At 38.7% G+C, this 26,987-nt stretch overlaps 1 protein-coding gene across 1 annotated transcript; it reads left to right on the plus strand.

Annotated features, from left to right (window-relative positions):
- The first annotated feature begins 5,503 nt into the window (after window positions 1–5,503).
- Window positions 5,504–26,219, plus strand: sh3gl1.L (SH3-domain GRB2-like 1 L homeolog). Its single transcript, NM_001091680.1, is given in 9 exon segments — window positions 5,504–5,633; window positions 16,233–16,301; window positions 19,743–19,815; window positions 22,190–22,333; window positions 22,984–23,117; window positions 23,494–23,652; window positions 24,800–25,025; window positions 25,113–25,166; window positions 25,304–26,219. Coding segments are annotated over 9 exon segments (1,101 nt in total). The 5' UTR covers window positions 5,504–5,588; the 3' UTR covers window positions 25,501–26,219.
- Window positions 26,220–26,987: the final 768 nt, after the last annotated feature.

Here is a 26,987-nt window from a genome sequence, read left to right on the forward strand (position 1 = left end):
TGGTAAAATAATTGTTGCACCAGGTTATTCTTGGGCGGGATTTTCCATTGTTTTGGGAACTTTGGGAGTAAGTGAAGAGGGAAATGTTTATTACTGTAAAGAGTGATTGTGTCCCTACTCACTTACCAATAGAGGCCGATGCACCACGGCCGGTTGAGAATGCCCTGGAAAAGTTATTCTTGCAAAATGCACCAGAGGGTCAAGAGGTTGCTGACCATACATGTCTGGAACCTGAGCTGACCTCTGAGGGGGGGGGGTGATTTTCCATTACAGGTCATATTGGGGGAGGATGACGAAGGAACCTCCTCCGATTCCATTGATCTTGACCTAAGTGTTTCAAAAGGTACCTTTATTACCGAGATCCGACCTTAGCAAATGCCAGAGCGCAGGTGTCTGTAATTAATGGAGTAGCCCAGGAACCTGGTGCTGAGGAGAGGTTTCCCCATTTTGCTGTTCGTAGGGACCTGTTATACGGGTTGTTAAGTACCCCCAACCCATCAGGCAGATGGTGCTGGGCTTGGCGCACAATGAAGCGTTAGCGGTCACCTAGGAGTAGAGAAAACAAAGGCTCGGATAACTGACAGATTTTACTGGCCAGGGTTAAAAGCAGAGGTGAAAACTTATTGTGCTTCCTGTCCCACCTGCCAGTTAACTGCACCAGTTTCACGTTTTCGCAGCCCTTTGGTACCCTTGCCCATAATTGAGGTTCTATTCGAGCGAATTGCCATGGATATCGTGGGGCCACTGGTAAAGACTGCCAGGGGGCACCAATATATCCTGGTAATCCTCAATTATGCCACTCACTATCAGGAGGCAATACCCTTGAGAAAACTTACGTCTAAAGCAATAGCACGAGAGTTATTTAACATGTTCACACGGACAGGTTTTCCTTAGGAGATCATTGGGAAAATCTTTATGAACCCTACCGTATTCCAGAGGCTCGCAGAAAAGCAGTTTCCGAGGAGGTGAAAAGATGGTGGAGCTGGATGTCATTGAAGAATCACAGAGTGAGTGGTTAAGCCCAATTGTGCTAGTACCCAAGCCCAACGGAACTCTGCGATTCTGTAATGATTTCCGAAAGCTGAATGAAATCTCAAGTTTGATGGGTATTCCATGCCACAGGTGGATGAGTTAATAGAAAGATTAGGCCCCGCCCTCTACATAACCACGTTAGACCTGACCAAAGGGTATTGGCAGATACCTTTGACCAAGGAGGCCCGGGAGAAAACGGCATTCTCCACTCCGGAAGGTTATTTCCAGTATAAAAGAATGCCATTTGGGTTACAGACAGCCCCTGCCACTTTTCAAAGAGTCGTGGACAGGTTATTGCGCCCACACCAAAGATATGCATCGGTCTACATGGATGATATTTTAATTTTTAGTCCAGATTGGGAGTCCCACCTTCCAAAAGTCAAGGCAGTGTTAGATGCCCTACAGAGAGGGGTTTTACAGTAAACCCAGAGAAATGTGCCCTGGGAATGGAGGAGGCCAAGTACATGGGGTACATTGTTGGAAGGGGGTTAGTAAAGCCCCAAGTTAACAAAGTTGAGGCCATCCAGGACTGACCACACCCACTCACAAAAAGCAGATTTGGGCATTCCTGTGAATTGTGGGGTACTACAGACGTTTTGTTCCCAATTTTTCATCCCTTGCAGCTCCATTAACTGAATTAACAAAATTCAGGCCTGGTAAGATGCACCAGAATGCTGATGCCCTTTCTATGGTTCATTGTCTGGGTGTGCAGAGTGTCTCCACCTCCTCTGGGTTGAGGCAGAGGGGGGATATGTAGAGGACACCAGGGTTGGCTCCTTGATGGGAGGTATATTTCTCCATTATTTGGGCTGTGGTCCCTTTAAGCAGCGTGTGTTTCAGGGAAGGAGTCTGGGGATTATTTGGCAGCAACACTACTTGCTGTGCTTTTTCTCTTAGTTTTTCAGGGCCCAGACTCTGGAATGGGAGGGAAGGTACAGGGTGGGCCTTCCCATTCCACTCAGGTACACACCTGACTTTTACTCTGCATAAAGAGGAGTCACAGGTGCAATTGAGTGTAGAGAATGGTTGGAGCCTGTGAGCTGCAAGTCTTTATACAAGCTAAAGGAAAGGACTAAAACAGATATCCTTGTGTGCAAAGGACTATGGAAGAAAGCCTGCTAATATTGGACATTTGCTGGTTTTGTTGTTTGGCCTCAAGTGGACTGACCAGGCACTGGGAAAACCAAAGGACTTTCACAAGCTGAAGTTTCTAAGTTTCTAAATAAAAGTTTCTTAAGAAACTGTGTACTGCGTGCTAGCTGCGTTTCCCCCTCAATATTACAATGTATAAATCACATGCAAACAAGGAGACACCTATGTGCTGCCCACCCCCATGAATACAGTGCTACAGAACACAAAAAGTAATGTACAGGTACAGGAACCTGGGGTTCTCATGTCATTAGCTCTGAAATTGTCTGCACTGCTAAATATGCATGCATTTGTTATCAAGTGGTAGAACAGCACCTGCGTGAAAATAGCAGGAAAGGCATTGTAGCATAGGTATGGAACCTGTTATCCAGAATGCTCAACTCCTGCACCTGCACTTAGATACATTTGTAACAATTTAAGATAAGCAAACATACAATTGTAACTTCCTTCCCTCACTCTTTCGCTGGCTAAAATGAAAAATCGCCGGCGCTCAGGAAACTTCGGCCGACTTTGGAAAATGAATTGGCGCATGTGCTTAGCGCTGGCGATTTTTCATTTTAGCCAGCAGGGGTAATTGTCATGCCATCAATAGTAATGGTGAAAGGAAGACGTGTTTGAGTGGGAAGACCATAAGCTCAATTTTGGCCAAGTTGAGCTTGAGGTGATGGTTCATCCAGGAGGAGATAGCTGGTAGGCAGTTTGCTATCTGGGTCTGAATGTCAGTGGTTAGTGAAGGGAAAGTGCAGAGAAAGTTAGTAGTACGGGAAAAGACAAGATGTTCCAGAAGTTTAGAGGCTAGTGTACAGTACCGCAGAAATTGCGTCTGGCCATTCATCCAGAAAGATAGTAAAGAACGGATCTAGGAAGTGACCATCCTTATGGGTTTTTGTACTTGTTCATTGCTGGAGATCAAAGGAGATGTTAGATGGTCATCGATGTGACAATTGAAGTCACTCAGAATAATTGCAGGGCTGTCAGAGCATAGGAAAAAAGACAGCCAGGATTCAAAGTCAGAGATAAATGTAGCAGGAGATTTTGCAGAAGGAGGTTTGTAAATAAAAGCTACCCCTGCAGCAAGAGGGTAGAATAGTTGAATTGCATGCACCTCAAAAGAAGGAAACAAGAAGGAAGGAGGTGTAGAGATTAGATAAAGTGCCACCTAGGGGACAGCAGAATGCCTACTCCTCCACCACGGCCAGTAGTGTGGGGGAGGGTTATGAGAGGAGAAACCGCCATAAAAGAAAGCTGCCTCAATAGCATTTTCATTATGAGAGAGCCAGGTCTCAGTTAGGGCAAAGAGACAAACGGACTTAGAGCAGAAGACATCATTACTTAAAGTGGATTTGTTAGTAATAGTGTGGGTTCTAAGAAGTGAACAAGAGAAGAGGAGATAAGCAGAGGGGAGAGTAGAGATTTGAATAAGGTTAGCAGCATTTGTGGGTTTGAACTGAGGGGGTCCATAAAGTGGGCGAAGGCAGATAGGTATATGGCAGGGACCTGGACTAGGAGAGATATCACCTGCAGCAAGTAACAGTAGAAGAGAGAGTGAGAACAGGTGGGAGAAAGATTTGGACTTCCTATGTCTATGTGAAGTGGTAGATGGAGGTGCTAGATTTTTTGCAATAACTACCAATAATAAAGGCAAATATGCAGTTTTTAGGGCCACAGTATAGATGGATTTAGAAAAAATAGTGCAACAATTACCAATAATAAAGGCAAATATGCAGTATTCAGGGTCACAGTACAGAAGGATTTGGAATAAATGGTGAAACAATTACCAATAACAATGGCAAATATGCAATATTCAGGGCCACAGTACAGACTGGTATCTATTTACTGAATTATAGAAGCGTTTCCTATATCACTTTTTCAGCAGTGGAAGAACTAGTTATAAGACCCCAAAGCAAGATCATTGGGCCCCCTAGACTTACGCAATTTATGCAAAAACTTACCTAATGTATGCAAAAATGTACTTTACATAAGAAACTTACAGTAGGTGACTTGCATATCGTGCAATGAGAGGGCAGAGCAGCGACAAATGGGCAGGAGGTGGGAACTTAGGCCAAATTTGAGGTAAATTCCACTGCATCCCAATTAAATGACTGACTTAGTAGCACATTAATTAATTATCTTTACTATTTATATGAACTTTTACTGACTAGCTATAGGGCGCCACCGCATAATCATTGGGCCCCTAAACTTGAGGAACAATACATTTTCCATGAACATATACTGCAGTTACTTATCAGTCCCACTGGGCCCACAGCAGTTGTAGGGTCTGTTTCCTCTATAGATATACCCCTGCTTTTCAGTGTAATGTTTGATGGGTTTCTATCACAGTAAATGTGATTGAAAAAAATCACATTTCAACACCCAACAAATTCAACTTTTTGTCCTAGCAAACCCTGTTTGCCTGCTTATTTGATTAGCACACACAAGGGCATGACCAAAATTGTTGATATTCCCTGCTTGTGTTCATGTGGAGCCCCATATAAATAACTTGTACTGGGTCCCAAAGTTTTTAATGGCAGACCTGAATACATGAATACAATACATATCTAACCTCCCTCAACATACCAAGACACACTAACTGGTATACAACAGAATTTTTATTGAATATGATGCTCCATGACAAATATCACTATATAACATAAGATATGTTATTTATCAGGTAAACAAAGATGTCTGTTGTTAATACATGTGTACTCTGTCAAGCTGTCTTACTATGTTTACTTTAATGCAGACCCAAACTGGCAATCTGTGGGTTTTGGCAAATGCCAGTAGGGCTGCTGTCAGATTCCATTGACAGTGACTATAGTGGGTCTGTGGGGGCTGTTTGGGTCTCTTTGTACTTGAAATGCCAGGACCTATAGTGAATCCCAGTCCAGACCTGCTTTAATAATATCAACTAAACACAATAAAATACTGCTTATTAAGTAACCTTTAATTTCCTCATTCTTTTATTTTGTTAATACAAAATAAAAACATTAAAAACACTGCAAAATAACTTATTAAAAGTAATTATCATTATCTGCATCTTTTAAATCATAGTGACAGCTCTCTGCCATCAAATTAGGAAAAAACTATTAGAAACATACCATGTTATTTAATCATAAACCCCAACATATTTATCTGAATTCAATTACACGTGCAGAATTACAAACAACATATTTATTTAAATCAAATAATATGAGCACCCGGAATAAAAGATAACGATCTGCAAATTTTGCTCATAGCTGAACGCAACACTTGCATATTGTGTCTCTGGTCTGGTCTCCTCCCCTGTTTCCTGCCTTATACCGGAAGTAAGTGGTTGCCATGTAATATCCTGAGAGAGGAGCCTGGGGAGAGCCTTTAGATTTGGTTCCGCGATTCCAGTAGCCCTGCAATCTTAGTGTATCGCAACAATGTCAGTAGCCGGGCTTAAAAAGCAGTTTTATAAAGCAAGTCAGGTGAGCGTTACATGTATTTTGAAGGCCTATGGCGTTAACTGTGGAGTCTTACTTTTGAAGTAGTCAAACTCTGTCCCCGGAGACTGAAGCTCTCTGGATTCTTTTTGTAGCGTGCGGGCTCGGGGAGGTTGGATGTACATCTGTATCATAAACTTCGCACTACAGAGTAACTTTCGCTTTGTTGACTCCGCTTTTCTAAATTTGTTTACACAACTTTTCGGAGCTGTGAAAATGGAATGTGTATTGTGTGGAAAGAGGAGGAGAAGACACGAGTGGCAGTGTGAATGCAAGTAAATGTGTAAAGCTAACTTTTAAGAAATTTTCAGAAACATGTTATGGCATGAGGAAAAGTTTGACAGACTTGTTTTTGTCTTTTGTGTTTTCCAATGTGCACTCTACACCAGCTGACTGATTAACATTTTTTAACAGTCAGAAGTAATAGTGAACTTCCTATTGCAATTGCATAGGTTTGGAAATAATGTAAATCACTTTATGGCATAGTATTGCTGTGCTGCTTCTCATGGTCAGCAGCCATACCTGTGCCCAAGTCCATTAAGACAGAGCCTACCCAGGGGATCCTGGTTTACCAGGGGTGGAAAAAGCCCCTCCTGGTAACTTTATGAGCCAGAACTCCGGTCATTAAACCGGAAATTGGGCTCTTCAAGCGTAGAAAGCTCAATTGCAGGAGACGCCTAGGATGGCAAGAGCCATAGAATCGCCCCTAAGCCTACCTTACATCCTTGACTAAATGTGTCTACATACATTAGAATCCTGCGCAGGTCCATTTTTTGGGACCCGCACCCGCAACCTGCATTCTTACCTGAACCGCTACCCAACCCTACCTGCAAGTACCTTATCCGCAACCCGGACCTGGTGACCATCAAGAATCAGGAAGTGCTGTCATTGTAATCCAGAAGTTACATCATCGGAAGTAGACATGATCAGAAAAAAAAAGAGAAAACTGGAAGTTATGTCATTGGAAGTAGCCATGACCAGAAAAAATGAGTATCGCAATTGAGAAGACTCGCGGCCCGACCCGCAGAACCGCTGACCCGCGACTTTATCCACACCAAGAACTTCTCCCCTCAACCCGCAAGGTACCGCAGGTTTTTGCGGGTAACCCGCGGGTACCCGACCCGTTGCAGGACTCTAACATACACTTAGATTTTCTCAGCCCATGGGTCAAATCTGGTAGATCCCATTTTATGGCCCCCAGGACTAAGGTTGAATTCCAGTGGAGGCCTATGCAATCCAGTCATGGAAGGACCTCAGATATCTTGTTGATCCTGTGCATGGATATTTTTTTTTATGGAAAAGTGGGCCAGGCAGAGTGGGTTGCTTACAGAGAAAGCCATTGAGTGCTTATTCACTGAGTAAATTAATGCAAACTAATAATAATGCTAATCACCAATAAGAGTAAAATCGGACTCATTGACACCTGAAGCCGTAGCATGATGCAAACTAAAAATGTAAGGGGCAGATTTACTAAGGGTTGAATCTCGAATTACAAAAAACTTTGAAATTCAACCATCTAATTAAAAAACTTCGAATTCGAATATCGAATTAGAAGTTTTTTCAACAAATTTTGCAATCCTGCGGTCGAATTAAAGGATCAAAGGATTTCTATTCGACCCAAAAAACTTTGGAGGTCCCCATAGGCTAACATTGCACTTCGGTAGCTTTAATTTGGTGAAGTATGAAGTCGAAGTTTTTTTTAAAGAGACAGTACTTCAATTATCGAATGGTTGAATAGTCGAAAGATTTTTACTTCGAATCGAAGTCGAATGGTCGAATATAGCCTATTCGATGGTTGAAAAAATTTACTTCGAAATTCGAACCATCACTCGAGCTTAGTAAATCTGCCCCAAATTGTTGATTTCAGAAGCTTTAATATAGCTATATTAACATCTTGCATAATGGGGGATGCCATTTAAAGGGCAAGTCAACCTCAAAGTAAAAATTTGCCTAATAAAAGAAAACATAATTCTAAGCAATTTTCCAATATACATTAATTAAAGTTAATGTATGTATTTTAAAGTTATTTGCAAAAACATTTGCTACTGAAAACAGCATTTGCCGAACTCCTGGTTGTTACTTTATAAGCAATGTTGCAAAAGTCTTGGTTCCCCAGCAAAGACTTACATTGTATCAACAGTCTTAAGCTGGCCATAGATGCAAAGATCCGATCGTTTGAATCCTCGAACGATTGGACTTCCCCCATCTCCCGACCTGCCATTAACCATTCAGATCAAATAAAGTAGAAAAGAACAGATCAGCCGATGTTCTGCCCCTGACAGCAATCATATGAAAGTTATGTCTGACAAAAGCTAGTGACAGTCTCCCACTGAAAATCATATTATCGGCAATACATGCAGAGATATTATCCTGTCCGATCGACCAAACGACGATCTCCGTTGGACGAAAAATGTCGGTACTCTCCACACATGGTCCGATAATCGTACGAATCCTCGACTCGTACAATCGGATCTTTGCGTACAATCGGATCTTTTAGCCATCAGGGCAGAGCATAGAAAGGGACAGACACACTGCTTTCAATAGCAATACATATACAAATAACATAAAAAATGTAGAAAATTTGTAATACAACAATTTTACCCCTTGAAGTGGAGGTTAATAGGGATCAGCACTAGTTTAAAATTCACTTCCCCGCTCTTCTGCTTTTGATAATGGGGTACTCATTCTCCAAATATATAGTATTCTGTAGTAAAAAATAAAAGAGCAAAAGACAGGGAATCCTTTAGAAGTGTAGTATTTCGTTTCAGAAACATAATCCCGGCATACAAATTATACTCACAGGATACAAGAAAATCAATTGCATATAAGTTCCTTATCTGTCCGTGTGTGTTTAGTGCTCTGTTTTGGTCTCACTCCTGTACCGGCAATCGGTCCTCCTGTGATCGGGATTTTGAGCTCTCTCAAGTCCACACTTGTTCTGGAGTGGGTTCCTTATTTTAGACGTACGGACTCCTCACATTTGTCCAACGCGTTTTGCGGACTTTGCTCCGCTTTCTCAAGGACTTCTTGTCTCATACCTCACTACCTTCCTTCTTATTCTCATCACAGTTAACCCTTTCCATCTTGGAATTTGTAATGAATGTATATTGCTTAGAAAAAATGTTTTCTTTTAATAGGCAAATCTTTATTTTGGGTTGACTTGCCATTTAAGTTCCAGTAGGGCTTTAAGACAGACACATCCATATGTGTATGTATATATTATTTATTTAATAACATGCCCGTGTGGTCTCTCATATGCAGTAAGACCGACCAGATGTTACGTCTCAGGATGGACAGACATTAATCCGCCATCAGCACAGATTTTGGGGACAAAAAACTTTGAAACCTGTGGCTAAGCATTTTTTTTTAGAAAAGGGCCATTATTTGCCCACCTTTAAGTATATAGGCATAGACCAATTACCCCCCATAAAACGGAAGGTGATAGGTTTAAGATGCTTTTACAGAGGCAATGTTTCTGGATCAAAAAGCTTAATACAATGGTGCCACATGGTCTCAATGAACAATTTTCCCTTACATGTTTTCTTAATCAGAGATACAATTCTTGTTATATTGTATACATTACCTTTTGTCAATATGAATTATGAACATGCAGTTGATAAATTGTAGCTTACATTTATCACCGATAAGGTAGTTACTTTGTAATAATATGATGATACAATGCACACAATGCATGTATGTATGTGTGTGTGTATATGAATTTGTCCATACAAAATCTTTCCATTTCAGTTAAATTTAATGGCTGCTGAGCATGGACAGCCTGCTTCAAATCATCCCATAGATATGATATTCGGGGGACTGTAACGACCATTCCAGAATATTGTAGATTTCAAAGTGTGTTTAGGGTCATTGTCTTGTTGGAATATCCAACTCCTGCGTAACTTCAACTTTGTGACTGATGCTTGAACATTATCCTGAAGAATTTGTTGATATTGGGTTGAATTCATCCGACCCAGTCCCTGGAACCTCCACCAAATTTGACAGTTGGTAACAGGTGTTTTTCTTGGAATGCGGTGTTCTTCTTCCGCCATGCAAATCGTTTTTTGTTTTGACCAAATAACTCAATTTTTGTCTCATCATTCCAAAACACTTTGTTCCAAAATGACTGTGGCTTGTCTAAATGTGCGTTTGCATAAAACAAGCGACCGTTTGTGGCATGAGTGCAAAAAGGGCTTCTTTATCTTCTTCTTTGTGCAAATTGCATTGAATTGTAGAATGATGTACAGATACACCATCTGCAGCAAGATGTTCTTGCAGATCTTTGGAAGTGATCTTTGTGTTGTCTGTAACCATTCTCAAAATCCCCCGCATATGCCGCTCCTGTATTTTTCTTGGCCTGCCAGACCTGGATTTTACAGCAATTGTGCATGTGGCCTTCCATTTCCTAATTACATTCCTTACAGTTAAAAATGACAGCTTTTTGTAGCCTTCCCCTAAACCATGATACTGAAAAATCTTTTGTTTATAGAGTCAAACATATGCCCACATTGAAGTGGGCGATATTGGGCTGATCCGATCGTGAGCCCTAGGGCCCAACGATCGGATCATAATGCATCCAATCCGGACAGTTGGATCACAGGACCACATAAATGCACTGATGCACCTGCGATCTGACTGGATTTTTTTAACCTGCCTGATCGAGATCTGTCTGACTTTCGGGCATATATCGATTGGGGAAGCCCGTCAGATGGCCCCACACTCAGGCCAATAAGCTGCCGACTCAGTCTGTCGGGCGCTTTTATCGGGCGGTGTATGGAGACAAAACGCGTCAGGCAAGGCTTAGCGACGTCAGCCAGGGTGCGCCCGGGAAAGAAACACGCTGTGAGGAGAGCCGGCTCAAACAAATTGAACTCCCAGCACAGCGCATCAGGCAGGAAAAAGACTGCTATATGCCCTTTCTGTTTGTTTTTATGTGCGTGTGGTTTTAACTTATGCACTATTTATTAAAGAAATGTTTTTACACCATATGAAGCGCTCTTCCTTTAGCAAACTTGGACAGCACTCGAGATAGAAGTACTGAACAAACCCACAGATAGGCGCACAATTAACCTAAACGTTTGTGAGTACCCACCTTCCCCTGACGGTGACCCATAAAAATCAAGGCTAACTATAGTTTTGGTGGATGTTGGAGTGGGTATCACGAATAATATAGTATTTGCAGAAAGAGGTGGTAAATTACCAAAATATACTACACTATATTTCTACTATATTCTTTTTTGTCTTTCCCTGGGCTTCCTTGTGAAGCGCTGTTTCATAGAATATTGGATTTCTAGCTAATGCAACGAATTTGGAGTTGTCAGTAATCAGTATTGAGCAGTTACATGCATTCAAATTAGCAAAATTACAAGGGTGCCCAAATTTTGCACAGCCAGTTTTTCAAATTTCATTTCATACAACTGAATACTGCTTCTCTAAAAATCTTTGTTCAGAAAACACCCTAGTACTCAGATGTTCCTGGGAAATAAAAGAAATACCAGTGTTATCTTTTTTGTTGAAAGTGGAGTAAATTATTATGCAGGGTGAAAGGGGGTTCCCAAACGTTTTCATATGACTATATGTGCCTAATACCATGGGTTTTGTGATTTTGTGTATATAAACAAGTACAGGTATGAGATCTGTAAACCCGTTATCCAGAAAGCTCCAAATTATGGATTGACGTCCTCCCATAGCCTCAATTTTATCCAAATAATCCAGATTTTTTTTAAAAAAATTATTTCCATTTACTCTGTAATAATAAAACAGTAGCTTGTACTTGATCCAAACAAAAATATAATTCATCTGTATTAGAGATAAAACCAGCCTATTTGGTTTATTTAATGTTTACATGATTTTCTAGTAGATTTAAGGTATTCTGGATAACAGTTCCCATATAGGATCTGTTATTCAGAAAGCTCTAAATTATGAGAAGGCCATCTCCCATAGACTTCATTACAAAACACAGGTGACCAATAGCACCGTGTGTCATTGCCCTTAGCCTCTAGTCATAGAAGTGCTGTTCTGTCAATGCCAAAGAATCTGCTTAAAGCCGATGAGACATATTAAGAGACCTGTCACCCAGAAATTAAAAAAATCTCTACAGTATATTTAAAGGCCGTCTCAAATTATATATGCAACCCAGTTTTGTTTTAAAGGAACAGTAACCCCAAAAATGGAATAGTTTTATATAAGTGTAAATCTAATGTTCTGTTAACTTGCATTGGTAAAAATTGCGTGTATGCTTTAGAAACACTTTTAGAAACACAGCACTCTGTCACTTAGGGGCATATTTACTAAAGAGCGAAATTTGGTGTACTATTACCAAAAATGAAAATTCACCCCGATGTGTCCCTAATGATTCTTTGCCAGAGCTAAGAATTAATATTCTCCAGGTTCAAGTTGGTGAACTGCCCGCTAAATCTGCCATTTTTGCATATCATCTACATCGCCTCCTCCATGCTAATTTACCGCATGTCATTTCATCATCTCTGTAGAAATTTCCCTAAATACTGGTGAATTTCCACAGAGAATTTGTAGCAGGAGAAAATTCAGCTCATTTTGCTCACATAGGCATGCGCACAATTTTTAGTAAGTATGAGATCTGTTGTAAAACTATGCTTGGTGAATTAACAGGAACTTTGGTGAAGTTGGATGAAAAAAATTCACACATTAAATATTTAAATATGCTCCTTAATCTTTTTGTGTCGGCAACAAAATGTCCAATGTTCCTTTCTCACTGGCCTTAAAGGACAAGGAAATGTCTGCCATACCCCCCCCCTTGTAAATCAATAGTTTTTTTGTTTTTATCGGAAATGCTATCGTCTGCTTATATTGTCTGTCAGGAGTGAGTACTTGTTTTGCATTTTGAGGCTGTCATCTTCTTTCCTGATTCGTCATTTTCTACGTCAGGAAAACAATTCAGCGCATGCGTGATGTTCCCCACTTGAGTCATCATTTTATTGAGGATTGCAGAGTGACTAGAGCCCTTGCACTTGATTCCAACTAATGCGCAAACGCTACTGTCTTGGTCTTAGTCTCTGAGAAGTGTTTCTGGATCTGAAGTGCACCAATCTCTTGGCTGGCAAAAGCGGTGAAACGACTTTATCTTTAAGGGCCTAAAGTGTCTTTGCAATGCTCTTTCAGGACAACATAATTCATTTGTGGGGTTTACTTGTTCTTTTAATGTAAATTGCCAGTACCACACATGCTGTTAAATTATTTATGGAAAGTAGTTAAATGGTGTCTGATGGCCATTTTCTTGTTAATTGTTTCATGTAGTTCACACTGTGTGATATTATTTGCCTTTAGGAGGTGTGCCACACTTGTGCCTGTGAAGTGTAAATAGACCAAATAGGAACAATACTGGGCATGGTCAGCCTCGAAGAAATGCAAACTTCAAGCCTAGATAAAGCTCTCTCATTGCATTGCAGAGAGCAATAAAAAAGTAAACATTGCTCCTTTTTACCTGCTGCAGATCATTTGGACAAAATTTGGTTTCATATTGTAAACTCATTAAAGGCATAAAAATGGTTTACTCAGAAGAAAACCTTTTTATATTCTATTATATTCTTGCACAGGACGTGCTTCAAAGGTTTGCAGTCAAAGGTTTTTCCCACATTTTCTACCCTAGCATCTGTAAATGAAATGTCCAAACATGCTACAATCCCATACTGATTGCAGTACATTGACCAGGATCAGCTGCCCCTACATGTGCATGGATAATTGTACACATTATGTTCATGTATTACCACATCAATTGGCTTAAAGGGTAATTGTGGAAAATGTGAGTTGATGGGACAGATGTTGGACTGGCTTGGGAAGTGGGGGAGAGGGGGGGGCAATGTTTATATCAGGCAAAGCTTTTCTAATGTATCTTTGGCACATCATATCACATACCATTGTTTTATAATCTGCCATCAATGGTGTGTGTAATTATAGACAGTCACAGATAGTAGGATACAGTTGCTTTTAGCCACTTGCTGATCATATGGATCAGCCCAATTGGATGCAAATTCAGGCAGTTAAATGTACAAAACAATGGGGGGAATGTAATTTAAGTCGCAAAGAGAAAAACAATTTGCACCAATAAGAATAATTATCCACATCTCACAATGTAATATTGTTCCTTAAACTGTTATTGCATTGCGAATTTTAATTGTGCACTCTTAAGAAGTGCTTGAAGGTGTTGTAATCTTTTGGAGCAAACGTAACGACTTTTTCAGTAAGAAGTTTTATTACATTTACTGCGCATTGGCACAAACTGTTGTAAGTGCTCGCTAAACAGTTTCCTGGTTCACAAAAGCTATATTAAATTTACACAAAGCAAAATTTGTTCCCCAAAACTTTGTGAATAGTTTTTCAGTTACTGACTTTTATTACATACCCCTAAATGTGACATTCTGGTTTAGGAGTGCCAGCCCAATGCTACACATATACCAGCCTACAGATGACTATGTAGATAGTTCACCAGAAATAAAGACTTACCTTTTGTTTTTCTATTTGTGTTCTTTTAATGAAGTTTGTATTTTTATTTATCACCTTATGCCTTTCTGAACCAAATCTGGGAGTGGGGTCACTTTCTCTGTAAAAATTGATACATAAATTGATATATTTCCGTATTTTCAGCCCTGCCTATCAAAATCCCTGAGTTTTACTACCGACAGCTGTTATAGCAGATACAATAGTTACTAATATTCCACAGATGCTGCTGAGAAATGTAGCAAGTTGTAAAAGAATCCGCACCTGGATTACTGATCTACCAGACTAAAACACCAGACGGGAACATTAATCTTTAAACCTCAATTTTGGACAAACAGTCAAAAAACATGAAAAACAATTGAAAAAAGCCTTTATTTCTGGTGAACAACTTGAAAACAACTGAACTGAAAAAAAGTTTTGGAAGATAAACAAACTCTTAATGGACACCTGTCATCTAAGCATTTTTCACAAGTGCAGGTTAACCGCCCACGCTCCATATGGCAGTAACAGTAGTATTTTCCTGAGAAGTGCACCCTATTTAGTAGGGGTAGTATCAGGAACGGAGTAGACTGATGTATGGCACGTATGCGTAATGAGTAAGATGGGGCACACACTCATCATGCTCATGCATGTGCCACTACATGGCCACCTGAACTGGGAGCACTGGTGTGCTTAACATGGGGCTTTTCCTAGAAAAATACTATGGTGTCCTCCATCCATAGTGTGAGCTCTGTTAATACACTCTGCTGGAAGTGGAAACTATTTTTAACGGTTATGCACCATTTAATTGTAAAGTTTTATATATTATATTATGCATTATATAAGGTCAACTCCTTTAATCATTCAGGTCATAAATCCTTTGCCAGTCTAGACTTTCTGTGAAACGTGTTAGTGTCTTTAAGGAAGTGGTGTTTTTATTCACTTTTAACATAACATAGTAAAAAAAAAAAGGGAGTTTGAAAAAAAGAAACATGCCCATTAATTTAAACCCCATCTGCAGCCTCAACAGTTTGCCAGGACCAAACCAAAAGCTGGTCCTTCCTGGTGCTGACTGGCATTGCTTGCTAGGATCTTGAATAAAACTACACATTGACTGCACATTGCTGTGTCATGTAAGTGCAATTTAGAAATGTTGGGATATATTGCTAGATGTAAGGTTATTATCCACAAGCACACCCAGGTCGTTTTTTTTTTAACAAAGATGTTTCTGACTTAATGCCATTCAAGGAATAAGTGGCTTGCATATTTCTGTATCCCAAATGCATAACCTTACATTTATCAACATTGAATCTCATTTGCCACTTAGCCCCCAGTCTACTATCTTGTCCATATTTTATAAATATGTGACATGGTTTTTTTTTTGTAATCGGTCAGCATTTGTTAGCCATATCTTGAAGCTTTGCTAGCAATTTATGCTTTAAATTATAACACCCGTTCTATGCCAGACTTGAATACAGCTTATAGGGGTAGTTAACCTTTAAATTAACTATTAGTATGATTATCCTGCTCCTATTGTAGGCATATTCACCTTTTTATGATGTATTAATAAAGAGGAAAACGTTTTATACTGATAGTCCACTTCTGGTACACCACACAAAGAACTGTTTTTACATCTGGCAAAGTAAATCATGCCACAGAGCTGCTGCTTATTAATTAGCTTTGCATGATACCATGTAATAAGATTCTGAATACATTACTAATTAGACTTCTATAATGATTTTGATATATTATATACATTTATAATTGGTCCCTAAGCTTAGGCAACTAGAACATGTGATTTGAATCAGCTGAAAAGAGTATGGAAAACTATTGGGGACATCTTTGGAGACACTGATCTTCCCTGGTAAAGTACTGGCCAAAGGCTGGTACAGGACCCTGAAACCTATATTTTCTAATACTTCTTAGCTACTGGTGTAGTTAAGCAATATAAAAATGCATAGGTCCAAACCTCTCAAGTAGGCCCCTTATATGTGAATGCCATAAACAATGGGCATTCGATATTTTCATTTCTTTATCAAAGTCATGTTCGCTTTCACTACTATATTATTAACTTGTTATAAAAAACATTTTTTTGCCATATGGAAAATAGAAAAATATCTTTGTCTTCCACAGCTTGTGAGTGAAAAAGTTGGAGGAGCTGAAGGAACCAAATTGGATGATGACTTTAAAGAAATGGAAAAGGTACAGCTGACTTGAATATAAATGGGTATGACTTACTTCTAACAGGCACTCTGCCTAAAGTAAACCAAAAAAAAAAAAAAGAAGCAATCCAGTATTAATTCAAACTGTAGAACATTTATTGGGGTGCATAAAACAGAATGGGGGTCATTAATAAACCCTGGGCTAATTTGCTCCTGGGCAGTAAACAATGGTGACCAATCAGATGATTGTTTTCACTGTTCAACCTGCAGCTGGTTGAAAAACGCTAATCACGAATTGCTTGCTATGGGTTACTGCCTAGGAGCAAATTTGTTCATTGTTTATAAATTACCCTAAATATGTTTCAAGCACCAATATAAAATACACTTACAAGTACATCTTGCAAATAGTTAGGCCTTGCTATGCAAGCAACTGAGAGAGGTCCTTTGGCATGTAACTACTTTGTGCACAACACACAAGGCATTGCTCCCTCTTGCTGTATATTTAACCCTTCAGTCAGATGCATAATGAAAGCCTATGAAAACAAATGGGAACACAGCTGCCTTGCACCAGGCACAGGTTTTAAGTGTATTATGCTTTGAATGGTGCAGTTTTGCAGCATGTTACTGGTGTTTGTAAACGAGCCCTGTAGTCTTCACTACATTTACAAGGGATGCACCAAATCCTTTGTGAAATATTGGGCTGAATCTGTATCCTAGTTTACATATGCAAATTTGGGGCTGGAAAGGAGAAAGTGATAAATACATTTATACTTCCTTGTTTTGTGACAAAGCCACGTGATTTCCATTCTACCCCTAATTTACATATGAAAATTTGGATTTGGTTCGGCCAGGCACAAGTATTCGGACGAATCCTACTGAAAAAGGCAGAATCCTAGCTGAATCCTGGATTCAGTGCATCCCTAATAAACTGAATACCCACCCTACACTCATGCAAACCCCATCATGTTTCAAGAGTGTGCATCTTTTGTATACATGCAAAAGTGTTTATTACTAATGCATGGTCCAATGCAAAGTGCATAATTGTGTACAATAATTTGACCATTAAAAATTATTCACTTTCGGGAGTATCTCCTAATGTCTTTGTTTGCCTGGAGGGTTCAAACGTACTCTCCGCCACAGCTCACCCATACCTTCTCTTTTTTCCCTTATTTCTTGTTTCAGACAGCATTTTTATTTTATTTCTTTATTGTTGTTGTTTGTTTTCTATTATGTAATATGTATCACAACTTTCACGTCTCTCATAGCACTTCACATTGCTTGTCAATGTGTTTTGCTACGATGGAAAGAATTTTTTTCCGGATTTCATGTTATACTCAGGAATACTTGTTTATTTACAACTGAATATGCATTGCGGACTGGGATGTCCAGTAACCGCTTTTTCCTGTATACTGCAACTTGTTTCTTTATTAAAATAAAAAGAACTAAACTAAAAGTAGCAATAACAATACAAAAAAAAATTATTCACAAAGTTTCTTGTACAAATACACACTCATATGTACCTGCACCTTGTACTTGCCTGTTGTGACCACTTTGCAGAATAAGATGCAAAGTATAAGGTGCAACAATACCCTGGAATTAACACTTGCCTTGAATTGGTATTAATTCCAGGGCTTTCTTTGCATGTTTACATGTGTGGGTACAACTGAACTTCCCCATTTCCAGCACCAGGATCATCACTGCACCAGATAAGATGCATTTCCCAGTTAAATTCACACAAGGAAAAAGCAACTTGTGTGCAATTTAGCATTGTTGGTTCAAATTTTACTGTAGTCTGGGAAATTGTTCTCTACATTTGCTTTCTAGTCCTAAAACAAAGCTCAAATACCCACGTATAGCCAGCTTTACATGAGTGTAAGTATTTTACTAGCATTATTTGTGCACACTATTTGCTTAAAGGACCAGTAATGCCAACAAATTTAAATGGCTTAATATACAGGTGAGATTTTCTTCAGAGGCTTTAGTTTATATTAGTCATAGGAGACCCTTTTAAATTGTAGGTGCTTGTTGGACAATTCTAAAAAAATGGTGTTATGTTACTGGACCTTATTTTTTTTTTTTCTTTTTTAAAGGTAAAGTTTTATTGTTTTCTAAACATTTAAAACATAAAACAAACCACCATTAAATTTCTTGCCTCTAAATTTCTTTGACTGAGTTCAGAAACTATAAATCAAAATTATATTTGGTAATATATTTGGTACCTGGCCAGCAGCTTTAGCATCAGTACCATGGCCAGTGTTTTTGTCCTTCTATTGCATGTACAGGTAGTAATCATTTCTCTCAAATCAATTAATATATGCCTCCATTTCTATGTTGTGGTTTGATATGCTATAACCACATCCTAAAACATTTAGTTTTTAACAAAAGGGTCCCGTATAAAGGTGGCTGTACATAGCTGCCAATTCTGCCCCTTTAGACCTAGTTGACATCTTATCTACTTATGTATGGTACCTACCGACAGGCCTGCCCTGTCTTCATCTTACCCTGTTTCCATTGTCTCCTTTCTTTTACATGCTTTCTAGACCTGATTTATACAGTCATTAATTAGAAAGACAGAACTGATCTCTGTGATACTCCATTATTAAACATTTGCACAGATAGAATGTGTACAAACTGCAGCACTTAAGGTAACAACGTGAAAAATGTGCCTTAACTGTGGTGACAAAGTAGCTTCTATCAACCCTTTTTGACAAGCCTTAGATATGTCATCCACCACCTTACCTTAATCTTTTTTAGGCACCTAATGAATAAAATGTTTATACAATTTGAATGGATTATCTATAATGTATGGTTTGGTATATGCATTTGACACCTGCATATTCCAGGCTCTAAGCACCTTGCTGAACTTAGATTGCAATATTTTTAAAATCTCCCTCTCAATCTCACACTCTCTGTCTCTCCCTCTCTTTTTCCCCCAGAGAGTTAGCAAGGTCACCGATGGTCTCACCAAAGAGGGGGAATTCCAATACAGTGAAACTTGCAATTTTTAATTATATAGTGTAAAGAAACTGTACATAATGAATACTGCATTACAACTTTATTCAGTCAAAGCTTAAGTGATGATTCTCAAAAGTAAACCACCCCTTTAACTATTGCTAGATTTAACCTCTTGCAGATGATATATTAGGAATTATTAGCAGGAAATGCAAGATTCCTGAAACGTTTATAAATTATTGGTGGACCACCATCATTCCTCAAGTTTAGATGCACATGTGCTTTCATGACTACAGAATCCACAGTCTATGAATTTATAATTAACCCTGGTACACTGTACTTACAAACAATAGTTATTTGTGTTTCTTGCTGCCTTTACTAGGACTGTTTCTGACAACCCAAAAGTGGTAGAGATGATTTTATATATATATTCAGTAAATTTACTCTGTTCTAGTTGCATGTACACACCTCCCCTTTAATTATTATTGTTAGATTATTTTTATTTATTTGAATCTTGTGTTTTTTACAGAAAGTTGATTTGACAACTAAAGCTGTTGCTGACGTTCTTGCTAAGACGATTGAGTATCTGCAGCCAAATCCTGGTAACTGCCTTTCAGCATGGTCTGCGTGTTCTAGCAATAGTTGTAGTAATTCTAAAGATTTAAATCTTGTGCTTGGTTTCCCTGCTGCCACTGAGAGAACATCTAGCCCTGCAACTTGGCAACCTTCCACTACTTCACATCAAAACATCTCCATTTTTTTTGTACCACTCCTACAGTTAAATTTGTACTTTGTTTCAGTGTATACATCCATTTATTATACAGTGCTAGAGAATTAGAAATTCACTGAATCTAGATTTCGGTTTGGGATTTGGCCCTTTTCAGCATGATTCGGATTTGACTGAATCCAAGTGCCTGCCCAAACTGAATACTTAAAATCAAGGGATTTTTTCATGCCATATATAGATCACACACTTTTGTTGATAGTAGTCAGTATGAAAGTAGAAAAATCTCGGGTTTTTAGTAGAACTCACCAGTTGTGAAGGGAGGTCCAGGTGCACCACCCTGAACCCTCAGCTTGGGGAGCGGACCACCGTATAAAGCAAAAAGGCAGGCACTAGCAGAGAAGTCTTCTAGGCAGACTTGTCAAATCCTTCAGTAGTTTATTTCAGTACACGAGGATACAGCCTTATGCGTTTCATATCACTCAGATACTTAATCATTGGCATGATATAAACAAGGAAATTGCTATATTTTTTCCATGAGTGTGTTCTTTTTGTACCTTTCTTCCGATTTGCTTTGGTATTTGTCCAAATCACAAAATTGACAATTTGGTGCATCCCTATGAATACATGTTAATAGTAAAACTACAGGTATGGGATCCGATATCCAGCACAAACTGTTGGGAGGGAGGGGCGCTGCATCGGCGCCCAGAAACATCCCCTGGTAATATTGACAATATTATCTCATTTAATGTATTTACCACTAAAAACGAAGAAGAATTTCACTGGCACTCAAAGGTTCATTCAAGCAGGTACAAGCCCTTGAGGAGTTTATTTTGCGAATGTTTCGGGGTAAACCCCCTTTGTCAAGCATTTGAACCTTTGAGTGCCAGTGAAATTCTTCTTCGTTATGAAAATTGAGGTTCCCGAGGCCTCCTTCACTGTGCACCGGGTTGTCTTTTCCTGGAGGGTGTGCAAGCGTGGTAACTTTGTACTTTACCTCTAAAAACAACATTTTTGGGATGACAATGACTCTACATTTCTGATATTAAATCATTACTGTACTCAGTGTACTCCTTGAGAAAGAAATGTAAAAGCATTAAGGACCAGCCTAGGTGGCATTAATTTGATCTGTAGAAATTAATAGGAATGAAAAAGCATTTACAAAATATAAGGCAGAGGAGTCAGATGCTTATTTAATGACCTATAAATACTGTAAGTGTTGTAAAGCAGCAATCAGGAAGGCAAAAATAGAAACTAACGAACTTATCGAAAATAAATGACTACTCAAAAAAAAAATGCATCAGTAGTTAAAAGTTTTGGTACACCTTTTAGATTAACTTTTAGTATTTTTTTTTATATTTTTTGAATGATTTGCCTTTTTCTTTCTGACTCTTTCCATCTTTCAAATGGGGGTCCCTGACCCCAACTAAAAATCAAATGCTCTGTAAGGCTACAAATGCATTGTTATTGCTACTTTTATTACTCATCTTTCTATTCAAGCCCTATCCTATTCACATACCAGTTTCTTAATCAAATCTATGCATGGGGGTAATTTACCAACCAAATTACTGAAATTGCAAACCAGAGAGCAGCTGAGAAAAAGCAAAAAAGTAACTTAAAAACACAAATAAAACATGAAAACCATTAACAAACGGTCTCAGAATATCAATCTCTGCACATACTAAAAGTTCATTTAAAGGTGAACAACCTATATAAAGTGTGCGAAGAGTGTGGCTCCCTTAAACAATTGCTGTATTGGCAGAAACCTTAAATAGTTTCATGAAAATGTTAGATGCTCTTAGTATAAAGTCGAACCAGGGACTGGTCTGATATCCTTGTTGGGAGTCGAGATTAAATTTTCCCCCCTCTGAGACATATTAGAGAGGGTTGGGGTGTATGAATCACTGAATCAATAGCAGTTACGCAGGTTTCAAAAAAGTTGAACTTGATGGGCGTGTCATTTTTTTCAGAATCAACCTCTTTTGCTATTACATACTTGAACTCTATTTATCATGCTTCTGAGCCTAAACAGAATGCACCCATCTTTGGGTCCCAACCAACAAGTCAATGATGGGGTGCGGGCCCTTGCCCAATCGCACCCCCTGCTCCCCCGGTAGTTACGCCACTGGTCAATGGTTTAGTTGCTCTTTAATGTTGAGGAACAATTCCCTATGATTTCATATTTTACTATCTACTATAATAAGTAAATCAGATTAAGTAATGTCATATTATTTATTCTGCTTACATGTCAGCCTCCCGAGCTAAACTGTCAATGCTGAACACTGTGTCTAAGATACGCGGGCAGGTGAAGAATCCAGGATATCCACAGCCAGAAGGTGTTTTAGGAGAGACTATGGTCAAGTATGGCAAGGATCTTGGAGATGAATCAAATTTTGGTGAGTACCAGTGTTAATACCTTAAAGGAACAGTAACACCAAAAGTGCTTTAAAGTAATGCCAATATCATGTAGTGTTGCCCTGCAATGTTAAAACTGATGTGTTTGCTTCAGAAACACTACTATAGTTAATATAAAACAAGCTGCTGTGTAGCAATTGTGGAAATTGAAAAAAGGCTATATGGCACAGGTTAAATAGTGGATAACAAATAACACCATTATATTCTACAGAGCTTATCGGCTGTGTAACCTGAGCCTTTTTTTCCTTTAAATGGCTGCCCCCATTGCTACACAGCAGCTTATTTATATAAACAATAGTAGAATTTCTGAAGCAAACACAGCAGTTTTACCAATGCAGGGCAACTCTGCATTAGATTTTTATTACTTTAAAAGACTAATTTACTTTAAAGGCAGCTGATAAAACTGATACTGTAGTTGCTAATAAGCCAAAGATGCTCCTTAGAAATATATCAAAGAATGTAGCAAATTATAACAGTTCAGAATCTACACTTGCATTACTGAGCTGCCGGACTGAAGCACCAGAGACCAGGGCAGCCATATGTTCCTTTAACTAGCATAATGCTTTTTCTAAGTCGTGTTAAGTGTAGCTTTCTCAGAATTATGTAGACACTAATATGCTGTGCTAAATAGGTGATGCTTTGCTGGATGCCGGGGAGTCAATGAAAAGGCTGGCAGAAGTGAAGGATTCTTTGGATATTGAAGTGAAACAAAACTTTTTGGATCCCCTACAGAATCTATGTGACAAAGATTTGAAGGAGATACAGGTGAGGTTTTGGACCAGTCACATGTAGTAACAGTAATTATTTGCAATAGCAGCACTCGGGGCCGCCATTGGAAATCACGGGGCCCCGTACAACAATATTTTCTGAACCCCGCCCTTCCTGGCCCCCAAGCCCAAACCCAGATCCAGCGCACTCCACATCACGGGACCACAAAGACCACACAGCTTTTGTCGAAAAGTTCAGCACTGCCGGGCCCCCCTTCAGGCCCGGGCCTGGTACACTTGTACCCCCTGTGTCCCCCTGATGGCGGCCCTGGCAGCACTAGTTGTGGCTTAAGTTTTGAATATATGGTACAGATGTGCTTTGTAACATTTCTTTGTTTTATTAATTTCTTACGTTAGAATTATGTCTATTCCAGCACCATCTAAAAAAACTGGAGGGCCGAAGGCTTGATTATGACTACAAGAAAAAGCGTCAAGGAAAGATACCAGATGAAGAGCTGAGACAGGCCATGGAAAAGTTTATTGAGTCGAAAGAAGTGGCTGAGACAAGCATGATTAATTTGATTGATACAGATGTAAGTAGAGGTTAACATTTTCATGGTGCTACTTTACAATAAATTATCATTGCAAACCACTTTGTCCAACCAGTTTGGTAAAAAAAAAACTGGCTTTCCTTGTTCTTTAAAGGGATGCGTTTGAGACCTTATATTTGGGCAACTCTTTATACACTGTTGCCTAGCAACCATTTGGGAGCCACAAGTCAAATAGGGACCTATTATCTAGAATTCTCGGGAGGTTTCTAGATAATGGATCTTTCTGTAATTTGGATCTTCATTCCTTAAGTCTACTAGAAATTCATGTAACCTATAAGGATTAATTATATCCTAGTTGGAATCAAGTACAAGGTATTGTTTATTACAGAGAAACAGAAAATCATGTTTAAAAATTTGGATAAAATGGAATTTATAGGAGAGGGCCATTCCGTTACTGTCTGAGAATAAAAGTTGGCATATCATTACAGTGGTTCTTCTCTGCTCCGATTGCTTACAGGTGGTGCTTTGTCATAGCAGAGACAATTACCTGTGAGCAGAATTGTAGTAGTTCTGATGGTCTAATTTTAATCTTGCATTTTTGCTTCTTTGGAAGAACTACATTTCTGTTAGGCCTTTTTTATTTTTTTTTTACCTTCTATCCTCGCCTAGAATCATAAGTGGCAAAATATTTATTTCTTTAAATGCTCTTAAAGGGGAGAGGGGAATATGTATGGTAATGTCTATACATGTTACACTCTTATGGTTTGTTGGGTTTGACTCCAGAAGTTTAAAATGCAGTGCTCTGGTGTGGTTAGCATTGATTTGATTTTTTAGTTAGTTTCTTTAACTTTGACTACTGTTACATACATATTGCATTTTCTACACTGGCATCTATATAGTGACAGAAAACTCTATTTGTCTACTCTAATTGCATTCTGTCCTGTCTTTACAATGCACTGACAGGCACAGCAGCCACCTGTCTGTGCACACAACAGGTAGATTTTGTAAAATCACATGATGCTAGCCTAAAATGATCAGTTTTTGTTTTAAAAGTTTTTTGTTTTTTCATTTGACTAAAGTAAATTCACAAGAGCATTTTAAAAGCCATTCTGTTTACTCTAAATTGTCACAGCCAAAAATGCATATGTAAAGAATCATTCTTTTTCCTTCTTCTTTATCCTATTGGAAGGTGGAACAGGTTAGCCAACTGTCAGCCTTGGTTGAAGCACAGCTAGAATATCACAGGCAAGCTGTACAAATACTGGATGAACTCTCAGACAAGTTGAAGAATCGCATGAGAGAGTCCTCTTCCAGACCCCGACGAGAGTTTAAACCTAAGCCACGAGAAAGCTATGAATATACTGAAAGTGAACAATCCAATGGTGGCTTCTGCAACCCTGCCAACAAAGTACAAGGTAATATTACTTCTTCAGGCTGCTTGTATTATTATGATTTCTTGCGATGTATTGGACTGTAACATTCACTTATTGTTTTGCTATCAGCTTCATCATCTTTCCGCAGTGAAAAGCCTGCAAGGACTAATAACCGCAGTTCAGGTGAGTACCACCTATTCCATGATTGCACATATGTTGGCTGTTCATGCAAACACCCACCTTTTTACTTACGCTAAACTTTCAGTAATTCAGGTTTTTTAATCACTTTCAAAAATTGTTCTTATCTCTTTGTCTTGTAGCTCCCTTGGATCAGCCATGCTGTAAATCTCTGTATGACTTTGAACCTGAGAATGATGGAGAACTGGGTTTCCGTGAGGGTGATATTATTACGCTTACCAATCAGATTGATGAGAACTGGTATGAAGGAATGATTAATGGCCAGTCTGGGTTTTTTCCGGTCAACTACGTTGAGATTCTGGTTCCTTTGCCTCAATGAATTCCACTCGGATTTGCTTAATAAACTAAATTAACACTAAGGACCAAAATTATGAGGAACTATAAGCACCTGGCTTCCTGTTTTGAAGATCTCTCTGGAAGAGCAAGTTTTTTTTATCAGTTTTATAATTCAGTGGCCTGTTACTTCAGGGCACCATCCATAAAATACATATTTGTCCGTCCATCTAGTGCCCCATCATCATTTGGTGCTTAAGATCTTGCTTTATTCTAGTAATTCACTACATCAGTTACTATAGTGAACACTAAGTGTCCCCTACATACAGTTGCCGGGTAATTTACAATATTTTTTATTCTAACCAGAATGTGATTCTCTTCAGATCTTTAAGTGGTTTGGATTATTCCTAAAATACTGGTTATCCATGACCTAAGATCCTAAGAACCCGGACCATAATGCACAACTGCTAATAGATTACCTCCCACTGAGTGGGTCAGACCTTTTTCATTGTCTTTTTACAAAATACTTTTTTCTTGAATACCAGCTTCTGCTCCTGTCAATATCTATGTATATGTATATTATATATAATCTTTATATTCTATGTAACATCATGTATCTTGGTACAGTTATCTATTTTAGTCTAAGAATTAATATTGTGAATATAGAGAGACCATATGATCTTCTAGTTTTACTTCTGAATCTCTTTACCAGTAATACCAAAAAATGAAACTTAATCATTTAAATATAAATACCATTTTTCTTTACCGAACATGTAAAAATATTTCTCATTTAGTGAAACTCATGATTGTCAGTATATTGCTTAATTCCATTCAGTACATTTTATTCAGTGGAATGATTGTGTGATTATGGTGAAGTTAACAATCATGCAAATTCAAACAAAAGTAAATACACAAACTACAGATCAGTAACTGCATTTGATCGGAATCCAGTTAATGAAATATTAACTATAGGCTCTGTCATGCAAGATATTCTAATAGTGCTACACCTAATCCATTTTCTTTGTAACAGCTGGTAGAAATGAGTATAGTATCTATATATGTTTTTCAGGAATGCAACTTCTTAATCAGCTCCTGATTATTATTATTTTTCTTTAAGGCTAATGGCATCCCGTTCACTTTGTCAACGCATGTGAAAATACCTTTACATTGCAGGGCACAGGTATTGCCATGTTTAAACCGTGCAGAGGTTTATACACAGACATTCTAATGTGCTACAATGCAAAGGTAACAAAATACCATGTGCACCATTAGGTTAACCATCTGTTTAGTTAATTTACTCCTCTTCTAATCTGTATGCTACCTTTTTGAAAGGTTTACACCATACCACCAACAGTCTTGTTAATAAGCATTCATAATATTTTGCCATGAATAGTGACCTGGAAATGGTAGAGTTTATTTAGCAAGGACCATGCTTAATGGATGACTACTGCTGTTCACTTTCCAGTACGTAGTCAGAAGCTTGATAGAATGCACTCCCTAGTCCAGGGTTCCTCAATTTTTTTATTTTTTACC

This window comes from Xenopus laevis, chromosome 1L, assembly GCF_017654675.1.
Source record: "Xenopus laevis strain J_2021 chromosome 1L, Xenopus_laevis_v10.1, whole genome shotgun sequence".
In the NCBI taxonomy this organism is placed as follows: Eukaryota; Metazoa; Chordata; class Amphibia; order Anura; family Pipidae; genus Xenopus; species Xenopus laevis.